General features: G+C 52.8%; 2 protein-coding genes across 18 annotated transcripts in view; one reads left to right on the forward strand and one right to left on the reverse strand.

The window, feature by feature from the left end:
- The window catches only part of ADAMTS14 (ADAM metallopeptidase with thrombospondin type 1 motif 14), a 127,519-nt gene that overhangs the window by 90,513 nt on the left and 20,416 nt on the right, over positions 1-16,590 (forward strand). For 6 of the 10 annotated variants that reach the window (XM_074374147.1, XM_074374142.1, XM_074374137.1 and 3 more), the window contains one exon: positions 1,391-1,448. The exons of the other annotated variants lie outside the window; for them this stretch is intronic. The gene's annotated coding sequence lies outside the window, so the exon portion shown is untranslated. The remainder of the gene's footprint in view (positions 1-1,390; positions 1,449-16,590) is intronic. 10 annotated transcript variants of the gene reach the window in all.
- Positions 131-16,590, reverse strand: part of TBATA (thymus, brain and testes associated) — a 37,927-nt gene continuing 21,467 nt past the window's right edge. For 2 of the 8 annotated variants that reach the window (XM_074374155.1, XM_074374156.1), the window contains 11 exons: positions 15,107-15,260; positions 13,564-13,799; positions 11,481-11,636; positions 10,531-10,610; positions 9,207-9,383; positions 7,185-7,266; positions 6,244-6,388; positions 4,666-4,718; positions 2,503-2,624; positions 406-475; positions 131-272 (listed from right to left, as the gene is read on the reverse strand). In XM_074374155.1, the coding sequence (XP_074230256.1) occupies positions 157-272; positions 406-475; positions 2,503-2,624; positions 4,666-4,718; positions 6,244-6,388; positions 7,185-7,266; positions 9,207-9,383; positions 10,531-10,610; positions 11,481-11,636; positions 13,564-13,799; positions 15,107-15,153 (1,284 nt within the window). In that variant the 5' untranslated portion in view covers positions 15,154-15,260 and the 3' untranslated portion in view covers positions 131-156. Of the gene's footprint in view, positions 273-405; positions 476-2,502; positions 2,625-3,442; positions 3,657-4,665; positions 4,719-6,243; positions 6,389-7,184; positions 7,267-9,206; positions 9,384-10,530; positions 10,611-11,480; positions 11,654-13,201; positions 13,299-13,563; positions 13,800-14,125; positions 15,019-15,106; positions 15,261-16,590 lie in introns of those variants that run through there. The other 6 variants (XM_074374157.1, XM_074374158.1, XM_074374160.1 and 3 more) reach the window with 6 other exon arrangements.

The following is a 16,590-nucleotide window of genomic DNA, read 5'->3' on the forward strand; positions in this document are numbered from 1 at the left end:
TCAGTTTTGCAAGGTGAAAAGGGTGATAATCGTAGCCCAGCGATATGCTTGTATTTAATATCACTGAGCTGTATACTTAACAATGGTTAAAATGGTAAGTTTTATGTTAAAAGGGCGTAAAAATCAACAGTTTGATTAAGAAGTAACTTTATTGTCTCATATAATGGGGAAGGATGGAGGAGAATCAGGGGCATCAGGTGTGACTGAATCCATGGCTTTGTCCCTTGGAGCAGTGATCACCGATGATGGTGTTGTCTCAAAAGCCAGCATTCCTTTTCCCACAAAAAACCCAGGGGAAGACAGTGATTGGCCCACTTTGGGTCACATGCTTATCTAGCCCTTGAACCCGCCATTGTGCTCAGGGATGGGGCATTCTGGTTGGATGGAGCTAAGTTTCAGGCCCACCTGGAAGAAGGGTGTGGGACACCAACAGTGGCTTCCATAGTGACAAAGGAGACCGGATCCCAAGGAGGACCTAGAGCCATAGGGGAGGGAAAATCTTCATGCTTCAGGCAGTGAAGCAGAGGGTAAGGAGAAGAGAAATCCCAGAGCCTGGAGCCAAGGAAAACTTAGGAGTGACCCAGAAGTGGCCATGATGTCCTGACACCCAGAAGAAGTCACCCTGATGCCAAATGGGGGCCAAGCCGCTGCAGACAGGGAGCACAAAACCAAATAGACCTAAAGGCCACCCACAGCCTGGTAACCAGCCTGGGCTTCAGCCTGCACAGGGTCTAAGGTCAGGATGGCCCCAGGCAGGTGACAAGGAAGGCAGGCCCAACACCACTTGCATTTTCAGCAGGGCCAGTGGCAACTTTGAGAGATGTCTGCCACCTGCTAATTCCCCCAGCTGGCTATCCCCCTGAGGTTTAATAGCGACTCCCTTAAAACGTGGAGGGAGGACGCAGACCTGTTGGGGGTCTTTGAGGAGGACTAAGGAGTTAGAGCAAACCCTGTCTAGCTCCATATCCAAGAGCTGGGGGAAGAGGAACGAGGAGGAAGAGAGGGTGAAGTGGCTGCAAACAAGAGAAGGGTCCATTTCTCTGTCTGGAGACGAGTGGGCCTTGGGGTGAGCCTGGAGGATGGTAGCACTGCAGAAAGTAAAGGGCACTGACTGAGGAGCCCACAGCCCTGGGTTTGAATCCACTGCTTATTGGCTGTGTGAATTTTGATGTTACTTTGGCTTTAAGCCTTGGATTTTCCACCTGTAAAACGTGGATAATTACATTGACCTTACAGGTTGCCATGAGCATTGACTGAGGTCGGTTCAGAGCTCAGTACCATGTTTCTGCAACATAGCAATTTCCCATTTGCACATCACATCTTTGTTTCCACAGTGTTTTCATGTGTACATGGTTTGGCTCAGTCCCTTTATCTTTCTGCCTCCTAGTAGATTGCAGAGCTGCTGAGAAAGATCTCATCTGTTCAGAGTCTGCCTTCAAAATACACAGGTAAAAAGCCAAGCCCAGAACACGTTGGCTTTAAATGCAGTGACAAGGGGTGCAAAAGCCAGGCAGTGACAAGCATTTTTGCAAAGAGATGCAAAAGCAAACATGAGATGGAGAAAGCAAAATAAACAGATCTGAAGGATGGGCTTAGAAAGTTAAAAGAGAGGTCCACTCTAGGGAATAAAGCAAGTATGAGAATCTTCAGTGGCAAATATTAATCTCATGGCAATATTTCCTGAAAAATTAAAGGTGATATAGAAGGATTACCTAAAGATTCAGGGCTTTTGTGCCAAGAAGTATGATTTATTTTGGAAGCAGGTGACTTAGAATTTTTCACTGTGGATTTAAAAAAATTGTTTGTATTGGAGGAGGGATATACTCTTGTAGGCACAACGGTCAAGGGGCCAGGACCCTATGCTATGAGCAGTTCTGTTCAGCTCAGCCCTTAGATGAGGTTGGACAGGCCAAGGTGGGGCTGGAGGGTTTGGGAATAGAGGCTAGAGGACCTGAGCTGCTGCATCAATTAATAAATGTGGGAGGAAATTCTGATACATGCTGCAACATGGATAAGCCTTGAAAACATCATGCTAAGTGAAGGAAGCTAGCCATGAAAGGACAAATGCGTAAGATTGTATTCTACTAATATGATGTTATTTAGAGCAGTCAGATTCATGGAGATGGAAAGTAGAATGGTGATTGCCAGGGACTGGGGGTAGGGGAGAGTGAGGAGTTATTAATGGGTTTGAGTTTCAGTTTTGCAAGAAGAAGAGAGTTCTGGAGATGGATGGTGGTGATAGTTGCACAACAATGTGAATGCACTTAATGGCATTGAACCATAATTAGAAGTGATTAAAATGGTTAATTTTGTGTTATGTATATTTTACAAGAAAAAAACTGGAAAAAATAAAAATAGTGCGGGCAAAATGGTGGCAGGGTTGAGGACAGGACAGGAGAAACCCAGCAAGATGTCAAGGGGTATAGTTATAGGAGGTGCTGCCACCAGTGAAACATCCCCAGTGGCCAAGGACTTTTAAAAACAAGGTGATTTAATACTGACCATGAACCTGTTTGCTGGATTCACGGCAAATCCCCATCCATCCCCCAGTCTTGATTGTAGCCTGATGCACACAAGTTTTGTGTGAACAGGGTCATCTGAATTGATGTGAGCGGGGCAGTGCTCTAAGTATAGAATGAAACCACAATCCATGGACTGAACTAAGTAGATAGAAGCTCAAAGCACAGGTGACCATGACATTGTAAATTCTCAATGCCAGCCCCCCACTCCCAGCGATTTGCAGAAATCTCAAGGAGACACTGGACTTCCCAGAAGGTCAAGGCCATCTTCCCTATATCTTCAAGGATAGAAACACTGCAGCTGCATCTGGGTCACATTTATATGTTGTCCCTTTCCTTCCTGATCTTGCCAACCACCATTTTGGTAACCCTATGCTTTTTAGGAATGTAACCACAACTTTCAGTGAGGGGTTGCTGTTTATACGGCAGCAGAGTACAGCTGATAAGAGCAGGGATTCTAGAACCCGACGTTGGGTTTGGATCCTGGTTCTCACTTATTATGAAGCGAATTCACCTTTCTGAGCCTCACTCAGTTTATTCATCTATAAAATGGAAGTGATTGTTTCATACTGCTTTTGAGGGCATCAAATATAGTACCACATATAAAGTAGGTACAAGTCATGTAATGTTCATCATTGGCTATTACCCAAGTCCTGCCTCAGTGCCTGGTAGGAACTCAGTCATTGGGTAGTTTTCTAAAGTGGCCTGTGAGTTCCTGACCTCTGCTCTAATCTACCCAGAGCCCTGTGAGTCTTGGCTCAAGGATGAGCAGAGCCCCATCTATACCTACCCTTTTGGAACCTAACAACCTGGGAAGCCCCATGTGGGGTGCCTTTTCCAAGGGAGTCAGGGTGATTTGGTACAGCTCACCCCCTCTCCTGGAGCAAACTACCCAGTTCTGATAGGAGAGCAGAACTGTCCTCTTAAGGGGAAGACAGTGTTTTAATAGGCTTCATGTGATAGGAAAACAGGTATTGCTGTTGAGGAGGTCGGGGTTGAATCTTCGAACTCAGGGGCTTCTCTTGAGCAAGACGGGAAGAGGGAAGCGAACTCCTTAGCCCTCTGCCTTTGGCTTTGATGCCTTCTCTGGGTTCTGGCTTGAGTGCATGCGGAGAACTTGTACTTTCCCGATGTTCTCTGGGAGAGGGGAGACAGTAGGCAGGAGAGCATGAGGGGCCAGGCCACTACCTGGGAGCTGCCCAGGAGATCTGGGGAGACCCCTTCTCCCCGCGAGGCCCTGGCAGATGTGTGAGTACCAGGGTCAAGCCAGGTTCTGCTCTGGGCTCTCCTGCTGATAAGAGAGCAGAACTGTCAGCCCCTGGGAGGTGCTGACTCCCCTGAGCCTCACCACCACCCTCTTCTACATCCAGGTAACAAACATCTATGCAGTACCTGCTCCATGTCAGACACTCCCCGGACGCGGGACCCTCTACAGTCTAGTGGGAGAGAACAGTGCACATCGAGGATATCGGTCCTCTTCTCTCCCCTCCAACCTTCCTTCCCCTCCCTCTGCCCTGGTCTAAGGCATTCCCTCCTCTCTGGTCTCCCTCATCCCCTCTGGATCCCCACAGTCCATTCTCCATGCGGCAGCCAGAGGGGTCCCACCACACCCCGTTTATAACCCTCCAGTGCACCCCCACACCCTTTGCATGAGACCACAAGCTGGCCCCACCCACCTGTCCCACCTCATTTCTCACCGCTGTCCCCAACCCACAAGGCCCCGGCCACCCTGGCCTGCCTGCTCCTTCACCAATACACCTGGCAGGTGGAAGCACTGCTCCACAGAGGGCTGGACCCCTCCTGTCTTTTGGCTCAAGGGGCCCTCTCCCCACCCCGCCAGTCCTCCTGACTCACATCACCCTGCTATTTTCCTCATGGCACCCACCCACTTCAGCTGTCTTTGTGGTCTGCATGCCTCTCCCTAGGATATAAGCTTCACGCAGCAGGAACTTATCCAAATATTTCCCCAGTGATCTCCCTCACCTAGGTACTAATTAAGGATCTGTTGAGTGAATGAGTGAATGAATGAATGAGCAGCTTCTTGGGGCAGGGACCCATCTCCAGGGGGTCCTAGAATTCCTCGAGGAATCCAGCCATGGTGGGCTTCAGTGACCCCCACAGAGTGACCTGCTGCTGGGACTCTTACCTGGTTTTTCGCTGTTTGATAGAGGTGGTGTCTTCGTCTTCTTCGGGGATTGGCTAAAACCAACACAAGGAGAGGCTGGGAAGGTCAGACTGGAGCCACGCAGCCAGCAGAGTGGCAGGGCGGGCGAGGAGGTGAGGAGGGTGCCCCAGGGAGAGGCAAGAGCCACCCCTCCCGGAGAGCCCACCAGCAGCATCTGTCCCGGGATGGCCCCACCCCGAGCAGGACCCCAACAACTGCGACTCTGTCGCCTGCTGTGGCCACAGGGAACCAAGGCCCTTCTGTAAGAGAGCTGTAAGGGAGGCCACTGCACTGGCCCTCCCTTGGCGCTGCAGACAGGACTCCTTCCTGCTTCCCTAATGGATTACTGATGAGCATGAGTAATGCTCACATCTGGTGTGGGCTTTGCTCTTCAGCAAGCCTTTTTTATGCACCCCATAATAATTATTCCTCCCTATGACTCCAAGAGAGGGTGTTTTGAAAAGGTGAAACAGGCTCACAGATGGGAGGTGGCTTGCTCAAAGTCACAGTGAAGCTGCCTTCTTACTGTGCCTTCCCTGGTCTCAGAGTGGAAAAGAAAACCAGGTCCAGGGCTAGGTCCAGCACCCACACTTTCAGTATACCCAAGCCAGCACAGCACCCGCCCCTCTCACCAACCCGCCCACGCTCCAGCCACGGTGCCCACACTTGACATTCCCCCCATGCCGCCCGCTCCTGACTTCCTCTCCTGACTTTCCCTACGCTCTCCTTTGCTTGTTCAGGTCCTATCTGTCCCAGCAGCGTCCCACAGGCACTATCAGAAACACTCGGGTGATTGTTAAAGATACATATCTTCTGTATTCACCCCGCTACTGGTTGACACTCTCTAGGTATCCGAATTTTCAACAAGCTCCTCGCTGAATCTGAGCACTGCTGGGCTTGGATGGTAGGTAAGCCTGAGTCTGAGTGTTCTGCTGCCCAGGTGGGTGCCTCTGGGCTGTCATTCAACTGTTCTTGAGCCTCAGTTTTCTCTTCTGTAAAACAGTTTTCTCTTCTGCCTCCGTGGGTGGCTGTATGGACCAGAAAAGAATCAAACACCCAGCGGTGTCAGGCAGACACTGTGGCCCTCAGGACCGCTGGGCTCACAGCTGACATTCAAGCCCCACTCACCTGCTGGGTGCGGCCTTCCCTCTTCTGCTCTTTCCCCAGTTCGTGATTAATCCTTCTCTCCAGCCTGCTAGAGGACTTAATACTGGCAAAAAGATGCTCCTGCCTGCTTTGTGTTACCGCTCCTTACCTACTTGTGTCTTCCCAAAGACTGTGTATGGAGGGCTAGATGTTTGCGGCTGAAACAAGTCGCCCCCTTGGCACCCCCCACAGCTGGCCCCCAGAGGCTGGCTTGGCAGAGTGAGCCTTCAAGCTGCATGGGTAGAACCGGGGGGTCCTGGGAGAGGGCCTGGGTCTCTTCCTCCAGGACAGGTGATTGTTTAATCACCAGGCCCCCTCTGGTCTCCACTGGCCTCACCTGGGAGGACAAGTGGCTGAATACGAGGGAGCAGTTCTGGGAACAGAGGGGCAGGCGAAGTGTGCAAAAAAGCCCACCTGTAGGGTAGCTGTTGCCTCTCTTGCGATAGTTCTTGAACTCCCTGGAGCTGGTTCAGGAGTTTTTCTGCTGAGATGGAGAGTAGGGGCTGGGGAAGGAGCTGTGCCACTGCTGTCTGCAGGAGCCCTAGTGCCATGTCTTTCTCTGTAAGCAAAGCCGGGGGGGAAATCCTCAGGGCCAAGACTCTAGCCCCCATCCTGCTCCTAGAGGGGATGGGCCAGAGGCAGGGCCTCCAGTTCTTCTGCCCAATGGCAGATCTCTAGCCATCTCACATTCAGCCCACGGGAGGTCCGCACGTCTCTCTGGCCCCTCTGTGTGCAGGGTGGCTTGGCTTTCCACACCTTTCTCCTGTGTACCTTGGTCTTGGTCCACCTGCCACAAGACCCTCAGGCCCTCTGGGAAGCCTGCTGGGCACCCGCCCTCCTTCCTCTCCCTCCACTGTCCAGTCCAGGGAGCCTTCCCAGTCAGCTCTCCAGCTCTCATCACTCCTCACCCTCCCACTTAGATACACCCTCCACTCACTGTCCCATCGTGTGTGTGTGTGTGTGTGTGTGTTTCATGTGTTCGTGTGCAGATGTATGTATGTTCTTATGTGCATGTATTTGCATCTCTGTGCATGTGTTTCCTATAGTGGTAGGTTAGGGGCTGTGTCTGCTAAGTATGGTCTTTGAATGTCTCTCTCCCGCTGAGGTCTGTGGTCAGCGTGGAGGAGGGGTCCCCTCCAAGGAGTGGTGTGGTAGAATCCTGCTGAGGAATGGGGAGGGAGCAGTGATGTTGTCTAGTTGGAAAAGGTTAGTTTGGGGCTCTAAAAAGGAGGAGGGGCTTGATGTAAGGCCCTGGGGTGGGAGCCGAGTGACATCTGAGTCCTGCAGAACCAGAGGACACAGCCCTCAGCAGCCACCACTCAGATCAGGTTCTTGGCCCCAGACTGTGTCCTCACCCTTGGGGGGAGCGTAGAGTAGCCAGAACTGGATAGCATTCAAGGAGTCTGTTTGCAGGATTTGAGAAAGGAGCTCTAGGATCTGTGGGCAGGAGGACAGGCCTGGGTCAGTGTGGCTGGATGGCCTGTTCCACCCGGCAACACAGGCCCTCCCCACCGAAGTGGCCTCCCAGCGCCACATGCTTGGCTAGACTGGTCCCCACGGTGGTCCCTGCCTCCCCTCTGCGTGGGACTTCACACTTCGTAGAAAGCTTTCTCTCCCCACAGCCCTGAAGGAAGATTCTTAACCTCGTCACTGGACAGATGAGAAATCTGAGGCCTCAGGAGAGGAGGGTACCTCGCAGGGATGCTGTGGCAGAACTAAGCCTCAGAATCAAACACTTGGACCCCTCATCCCTACTTGGGCTAGTGGTACCCTAGAGTCCCACAGTGGGAAGGCAAGGTCAGAGTTGGCCCTTCAGCTCCTCAGAGACGCACCGAGTCCCGAACGCCCGGGTCCTTGATGTGGGGATTTCACGGACCCCATGGGCCTCCCCTCCCTGAAGTTCCCAACTTCAGAGTCTGGAGATGTTATCAAAGAGGTGGGGTGATCCCCGTGGGCAGTCTGAGGGTTGGGGCCGGCTGGTTCTGCGTGTGGCTCAGCCGGAGCCTCCTTCCCGCCCAGTGCCACGTGCTCTTCGTTCCCAGATGCCTCCTTGGCCTCCTTTGGCATCTTTGCAGCTTCAAGGCCCTTTCCCACCTGTGTCCTCCAGTGAAGGATCATTGGCAAGAGATCCAGCTCTGTCTTGGAAGGCCTCTGGAGTCTCCCTAGGCCGGGCTGCTGACGGTGGCTGTGGCTAAGTGGGGCTGGGGCCCTTGGTGGGACCTGGGGCCCCTGGAGTCCTAGGAAAGCGGGGTCCTTTCAGCAATCAGCATTCAGTCTCCTCAGGAACCAAAGGCGCCTGTCAGTGCCCAGCAGGTCTGCCTTATCCCTGGCAGAGGGGGAACTGGGCCAGGCCTTTCCCCAGGCCTATGCCTGCTAGGCTGCCCACCCTCACCCGCAGGTACCCCCCCACTGAGCTGACCTCAGCCCCCATCTGCCCGGGGCTCTTCTCCATATCCAACTTACCTGCCCTGTGCCCCCTCCCCACAGGGCCCGAGAACCTACTTCCGGGCAAGGTGAGGCCGCCCTATGGTGGAGAAAGTACTGTGTTCTAGTCCCTGTTAGGCTGCTCCCTCTCTGGGAACCTGGGCCACAGGATGTTACCTGGCAGGGCCTCAGCCACCCCATCTGTGGAATGGGGATCCTGGCCCTGTCTGCTCTATCCATTTCATGAACTGTCATTAAGGCTCCAAGGGGACTGCGTGCTTTTAAAGCGCTGGTTGCAAGGAAGGTGTTAAGATGCTGTCACTGTCTGGCCTCTCCTAGAGAACACATGTTCCTTTTAACAGGGACTCTCACTGCCCTCGCCCACCTGCATGAGTCCTGCACGCCTCTCCGGCCTCCATGGGAAACTCGAGCACGGAGGAGGGGGCTCTATGCTTTGCCACAACACAGACCAGACCCCTCCAGAGTGTGGGGAGGTACCAGCCTTACAGGCTTCAGGTGCATCATGCAGGGCATGAGGATGCACCACGCAGGACCTTCATCTCTGTGCATCTGATTCCACCCGTGTAGCTCCCTTCCTTAACTCATGAAGTGCCTCAGCTGGACCAGACCTTGTGATAATCTCCCCATGCTCCCAGTTTGGCTAAATCATGGAACTCAGGTTCCGAGAGGGGACAGGGCTTAGAAAAGAAAAGGCTCACACAGAAACCCAGAGGCAGCTGGGGATTGGAATCCAAGCTCCTGACTCCAAGTCTGGGGTTTTCAAGTCTTACAGTGTCAGATGCAAGGCTCCGTGGAAGAAACCATGCTTGAAAGCAGTTTGTAAGTGTCCTAGGTAGATTGCTGGGAGCCGGGGAGCAGGGACCACCATGTGTTCTGCCTTCAGACTAGGGCTTCTGTAGGGTCCGCAGCCCTCAACCTTCCCAGGACCTCACCAGCAACTCCTGATCCTGCAGGATGAAGGTCTGGACTCCTCCATCTCTGCTCGAAGGGTGGTTTCGTAGGCCCTGGCAGGAATGGCGGCGGGCCATCGCCTGGGTGGAAGCAGGGATGAGCCTACCAGTCTCTGCTGAGTACTTTGCTCCCTGCTCCCGCTGAGGCTCCTCCTTCTGCTGGGAGAAAAGCAACCAGAGACTCCAGGCAGCAAGACAGAGAGAGACAGAATGAGGAGAAAGCAGAGGGAAAAAGAGGAAGGGGAGGCCAGGGACCTAGGATGTCAACCAGGCCAGCCCCACTCTGTCCTAGACCCCTCTGGCCAGCAGGGGGCCCTTCCATTATAGTCATTGCTCTTCCTGCTGGAACTTCTTTGACTCTTGGCTGCTGGCTGCCCGCTGTGGTCCTCAGGTGGTCCTTGTACTTCCTCCTGGGCAGTCCCTCCCTGCTGCCCCTCCCCCCAGCCCATCAGAGATTTGAAAACAGTCTCATGCACCAAGCCCCTCACTACCTACCTTAATTCTTAGCTCAGCTGCCCCCAGGTCTGTCCCACACAGCTTGGCATCCTTTGCCCTGGGAAACCCATGCCTGAGCCAGACCTGTGGGCACAGGGCCTGGGACCTCCTGCCATTGCAACTCCAGTTAAGACTGGAAGTATCCTTCTCCCCATTTTAGAGATAAGAAAACTGAGACCTAGCCAGCTTAGCTGAGTTGCCCTGGGTGTCACAGCAAGTTAGCTGCAGAGCAGGGATGAGACCTCTGCTGCCCCAGACAAGGGCAAGACTGGACTCAGCCACAAAGGGCCGGGCCTGTTCTAGGACCAATTCCGACTACCTTCAAGCTGCCTCCCACTTGTCTTTACTGGTTTATCAGCAAATAACACCCAGGAGGCCACCCTCATCCTGTTTGAAAACCTTCAGTGATCTCTACCCCTTATCAGATTAGACACTAAACTAGCACTCTGGCCCACATCATCCATAGTTGGCCCCCTGCCCACCTTCTCCCTCACTGCTGCCCGCTTACACCCATACTTCAGCCCTCTGCTCTCTAAAGATGTCCTGCCATCTTCCAGCTTCTGAGCATTCATGCTATGAGCCTCCTTGGATTTCTCCTTTGACGTATGTTCTGTCCTCTGAGCCCTTACTATGACCCTCTCCCTGAGTTGCACCCGGTTATATTCATTGGCCCCTCCCCGTGCCAACAGCAGCGCCTCACAGAAGCCTGGCTCTGCTTCCAGTCAGGTTGAATCCATGTGGAATGGGTTTAGTTACAAAGGCACAGATCCATTTCATCTCTTTGCAGACAGCTCCTTTGTTCTGCACCCACCTTCTTGTTCTTCAGCTCATTCTCCTTGGTGAAGATGGCCACCCGGGAAGCCAGGTCTTTCAACTCCTTCCTCCAGGCCTCTGAGAGGAGGGGACAAGAGCTGGCTGACTGGTATCTGGGGCCATTCTCCCTGCCCTCCCTGTGGCCCTGGGTGTTGGGAGGGCTGTAGGTGGAAGAGCCTCCTGTCCTCCTGGCCTTCCTGCTGTGCATCTTAAAGGCAAGGGTGGTTTCATAGGGGAGGTGGTGCCCTTGAGGGAGGGAGTAGGAGTCACACCATCGGTGCGTGGGTGGGTGGATACTAGAGGGGGCTATTGTTGATTGCTCTAGCCTGTGGGAAAAGCTGAAGAACTTTTGGCTACAGGTGCCAAGATATTTGTGATTCAATCTAGCTTTGCCTCTTTAGGAAACTGAAGCCAGGACTGAGATTCAGTCCATGTGCTATCCCAGTTACTAAAGTATTAAGTGACTCCTGGCAAGGTTGTTAAACAGCCCTGCAGCAAGCCTTTGGATCCCGTCTGCCCCTTCCCCAGGACCCCTTCCCCAGCCCTTAAGGGAAGGGGTACTGCTTGGCAGAGTAGAGGCTTCTGAAGTGCTGCCCCCAGCACTGTCTATGCCTGATTGTTCTGACTGGCTGGTGCCTGAGCATACAAGTTACTAAATACAGTGTTTCCAATATCGCTTCTGTCTAGAGGCCCAAATCTGCTTGTCCTTGGCTTGTTATTACTCTTCAGACACTTCATATCCAAGCAGGGGCACATTTCTGAGGACTGGGGTGGGATAATGGGGAATAATGGAAATGCAGCTGCTCGAGAAAATAAGGAAAATAGTAGGGTACCCTCCTGGACCCCCCAACCTAGGAGCAGCGGTCCTTCCCAGGCATGCACCCAGCCAGGCAGCCCGTGGGGACAGGTATAACCCCCAGGGAGAGGGGCTGTGACCCAGGTACCCACCAGAAGGAAGCCGAGGGTCTCGATTGGACTGTGGGTCTCCAATGGGGACAGAGATGGTGGGCATCCTGATCAGATAGCGAGATAAGAGTGTGGCTTGAGGAGAGGCAGCCAGAGAGAATCCGTCCCTGACGACACACACAGGCTTCCCAGTGAGATCTGTGAAGGGTTCGAGGCTGTGGGAAGGGGGCCTGAGTGGATCCCAAGAACTCTGGGAGGCTGGGAGGCAGGGGGAGCGCTGGCCCCGCTTCTTCCAGTAACCACAAGCCCATAGGTGGCTGGAGCTGATAGGGCCTCTGCAATCACTGAGACTTTACCCCTGGGGACACTTAGAATGGCTTAGGGTCACATGGAGAGTCAGGCAGAGCTGAGACCAGAACCCGGGCCTCCTGGGACCCTAGTCAGGGGATCCTTCCTATTTTCTATGACAGCAATGAACTGCAGGTGTGAGTACACAGAGGCAGGCAGCTTAAAGAAGGAGGCATGGGGGCAGGGGCATTCAGCCACAGTCTGTGACCGCAGGGGCCTGGGCTCAAATCCCAGGGAGCCAGGCCCTCTGGATAAAACTTTGTGCCATCTGTCAGCCTGTACAGGGCTGAGTGCATGGCAGCCTGGAGGTGGTAAGAGACAGTTACACGTGAGGCCCCTCCTGCTAAGGTGATAGGATATCATCGTTAGATAGCCAAGCTTGGAGGATCAGCTTGGTTAGGACTTAGCGTGCTTGCTCGCTCTCTCCTTCCCGAAATACTCTCCTTTGGGGCCAGGACCCCTCGCTCCTAGCTCACCGGCCGCTCCTCTGCTGCTTCCTCTTCATCTCCTCAACCCCTTAGCCTTAGGGTCCCTGGGTTCATCCCAGGTTCTCCTCCCCTGCATCTGCACGGTCTCCTGACGATCCCACCCAGGTGCCTCAGACACCCCCTGACTCGAGTGGTTCTCACATCTGCAGCTCTGACCTGAACTTAGGACCTGGCTGCCTGCTCGGCACCTCCTCCTGGATGTCTGAGGGGCATTTCATGTGTCCCATCTTCCAGTCTCAGACCAAACCCCTAACTCCTCCTCACCATCCACTGGCACCTTCTGTTGGCTCTTCTGCAACTCTGATTTTCCAGTTACTCAGGCCAAACACCTGGAAGTCAGCCTGGCTCCTTTCTCCCTCTCACACTCCATTTTTAATCAGTCGGCAAATCCTGTTGGCCTTAAAGGAGAGCAGGGCCACTAACTCTTCCACTGCTACCTCCCTGGCCCAAGCCACCATCCATTCAGAGGCTGATAGATCACTTCTGTCTCTTCTTTGCTCTCAACCTTCCAATGGCTCCCACCTGACTCACTGAGATGGCTTAATGGTGAGCTCCAAGATCCACATGATCGGGGCTCGCGCTGCCTCTCTGATGCCTCTCCCTCCTCCTCCTTACTCTGCTCCAGCCTCACTGACTTCCTTGCTGTTCCTCCAATGGAGCCAGGATGCTCTTGCCTCAGGGCCTTTGTACTTGCTGTTCCCTCTGCCTGGGACACTCTTCCCTCTGACATGTACGTGGTTTGTGCCCTCTTCCTTTATTCTTTGCTCAGATGTCATGCTACTGGTCAGCTCTCCCCCTACAGCCTTGGCACTTAGCACATTCTGACACACTTTATCCATTTCCTGTCCTTTCCCACTGGAGAATCAGGGACTGTCTTGTTTACTATCACATCCCCAGGGCCTAAAAAAGTGTATGACCCAAACTCACATTCAGTAGATATTTGACGGGTGAATGGCTGAGTGGATGAAATGGCCTGAGTTAGAGAAGGAAGTGCAGCTCTGGAGCAGAACATTCACCTCTTTTTCTGATTTGTAAAATGGGAGAATTGGCAATGATGTAAATCCTGTAGGGCCATGCTGTCTGCCCTTGGAACCCCCCAACCTGCCCCCAGCCCCAGGTTGAGTCTTGGCTTGGCCAAGTGCTTGCAAGTGGCCAAGCAGCCCTGTGGCCCTGACCAAGTCCCCATCCTCTCTGGGCCTCAACCTGGAAATGAGCTGGTTTCTCCCTTTCCAGTTTTCCAGACCACTTCCCACCCCCACCTGCCCGGCCCCAGCCTACCCCAGCCATACCTTGGATGTGGGTCACGTGCTGGGGGTGCGGATGGTGCCGGGAGAAGAAGGAATGGTGGCTGAGACGGCCGAAGCGGTAGGCACCTGGGGTTTGGGGCTTGGGGGTCCTCAGTGCCTCTCGGATCAGCTCAAGATCCACGATCCCTGGGATCATCAGTTGTCTCTGTGGCCCGCCGTCCCTGTGGCTTCTTGGCCCGTGTCCTGACTTCTTCTCAGGTTTCAGCTCAGGCCTTGGACTGAAGGAGAGGGTCAAGGAGAAGCTAATGGAGCCCCCTGGCAGCGGTGCCCACCCCAGCTTATTCCAGAGTCCATTCCTGAGATACTCTGAAATCTGATTTCCAGGATTTTACCACTACCCCCAGCCCCATGGCACCCAAAGCTGGGCCTCCCCCAGGGTCCTTTCCCAGCTGGTGCAGTCCAGCTTCAGGGAGCCTTCTGTCTTCTGAAGATGCCTTAGCATGGAGCTAGGATCCATCTGAGAGAATTCAGGTAGAATCCCCTAGCACCTGAGTTTTCTCCCAGAAACCATTTCTAAAGCCAGAAAGAGAAGCCACAGACCCACCTACTTGTCCAAATACCTCAGTTAGAGCAAAGGCATATTATATACACCCCAGCACGGGCCTCTCCCCAAGCCAAACTGTTGGCGGCCCAGGGGAAGCCAGCTATAGGCTGTCACCCTCCCCCAATGCCCTCAGGGGCAGTTTTGGCCCAGATTCAGCATCCAAGGGCCAAAGCTGGTGCCAAGGCCAGACTAGGCCAGTAGGCCCTTTCCCTGTGGGGGCCCCTCTCTGGAGATGCAGAGCTGACGGCTGATGGGGGGACTAACAGGGTTGCGTCGCTGTAGGGAAGCTTCAAGCTTTTGCTTCGCTTCGCTTCACTTCACTGGAGACAAGCCATCTCAGGTCCTCTGTCCTCCACCCGCACCCTTTCCCTCTCCTGAGGACATTGCACCTCTGCCCTGGGAGGAAAGGGTGGAGTCAGTCCAGCAAGGATCCAAAAGTGGGCTGCTCTCTGCCAGGGGCCTGGTGGGACCACCTGCCTGCTCGCTGTCTGCTTCCCGTTCCGGTGGCCCTGGCTGAAGGGAGTCCCTCTGGAGGAGTATAGATGGACTCTGGATTTGCTAAGCAAGGCATTTTGCCCCAGGGCCCTCTGAGGATTTAGCTGATCAGGCCCCTGAGTTTCCTGTTCCGTCCTTGATCTGTCCATAAGGGATCTGGGACTTAAAGAAATAAGGCAAACCTTCTCTGAAAGTTGCTGTTTCCTGGCCTCCCCTACCCACAACTGAAAGAGGAAGTCATCCCCTGAAATCCCCTGGAATTTCTGTGTTTCTGCCCCTCTGCCACCACCCCTCCCCCCACCAAGGAAGGGACCAGCCTGTGACCTGTGCTAACTCAGGCCTGAGAACCCACTGGGGGCCTGGCTGATGGCAGTGGAAGATAAAGAAATACTGCCTCTCTTGGACCCTCAGTCTGTTGAGTTCCTTTGTCTTCCACCCTGCTCCGTCTACCTCCTTGGTCAGTAGGGATGGCATTTGGGACCTTACCTCATCAGTGGATGTTCCCCCAGTTGGGTCGTCACTTCCGTAGCCATTGTAGGGTCTCTAACAGAGTAATGACCAGTGCACTTGATACTAGTGTTGAGGATGGGTAACAGGAACTCTCATAGACTGGTGGTGGGAGCATAAACTGGAATAGACACTTTAGGGGGAGAAAATTGGCAGTATCTTATAAAATTGAACATTTGCATGCTGTATCACCCAGCAGTTCCTCTCCCAGATATATACCCAAGAGACACTCTTGCAGATGTGCAACGGGGGTATGTGTAAGAATATTCAAACCAATGTTCAAATTAGCAAAAATCTGGTGACAATCCAAATATCCAATGGCAGAAGAATGGATAAATATGCTGTGGTCCATTCAGACAACTGGACATTATATTGCAACAAAAATGAATGAACCACAGCTACATGCAACAACATAGATCAATCTTATAAATGTAATGCTAAGTCAAGGAAAGCAAGTTGCAGAAGACCACATAGCCTGAGATCCTTTTTAAAAATAAAGTTCAAAAGCAGGCAAAGTGATCATAAACATGTGATAAAGCAAGGGAAAAAAAAGCAAGGAAATGCTAAACACGAAATTCAAATAGTGGCTATTTCTGAGGGCAGATGGGGAGAGGAGAGGGGAGAGGAGCCCATGTGATGTGTGGCTGGTGGTATTCTAGTTCTTGGTTTGGGAGGGACATTTACTGGTGTTCATTATATTACTCAATAAACTAATGAAATGACATGGATGAAAGATAACAGGTATTAAAGCCAAAAAATGTGATTAATTCAAATCTATCGATCTGTGTGTACATATAATGCTGGGGTTGAGACAGGAAATCAGTGCCTTCTGAGAATTAACCCTCTGAGTCCTAGAATCTGCAAGGGACCCCAGAGATTCCCCCCGGGCCAGCCTTCCATCAGTTTAGGGTGGAGGGGAGTGGGCAGCACTGCCTGAGATCAGAGAAGGGGAGAGACTTTGAGAGCACACATCAAGGAACCAGGCATCCTGACTCAGTTTCCTGATCTTTTTTCTAAAGAGAAAGTCAGTTGGCAGGGCATCCTTGGAAGGAAACTTTGGACGTCCTTGACGATGGGGGCTAGGCTCTAGGGCACTTAAATGCTGCAGGGCTGAGGACAGGGCATTTGGAAGTCCCAAGGCCACTGGCCTATAGGACTGGCCTATACGACTCATTAGAATAGAGACTTTCAAATACTTTTGACTATGACCACAGTAAGAAACTCATTTTTACATCATAACCCAATTCACGCACGCGTGTGCACACGCTTGTGTGTATATATGGAACAGAAACAATCTTACCCTTGTTATATATGATGCCTACTGATATTTTCATCCTACTTTTTGTTTTCATTTTGTCAATGTTAGATGTGGCCCGTTAAATTGATTTTATAAGCCACTAATGGGTCATACCCTACAGCTGTTGTAAAGAGAGCAGGAGGGACTCTAGCAGGCCAGGCCGGGC

This window comes from Camelus bactrianus, chromosome 11, assembly GCF_048773025.1.
Source record: "Camelus bactrianus isolate YW-2024 breed Bactrian camel chromosome 11, ASM4877302v1, whole genome shotgun sequence".
NCBI classification, from domain to species: Eukaryota; Metazoa; Chordata; class Mammalia; order Artiodactyla; family Camelidae; genus Camelus; species Camelus bactrianus.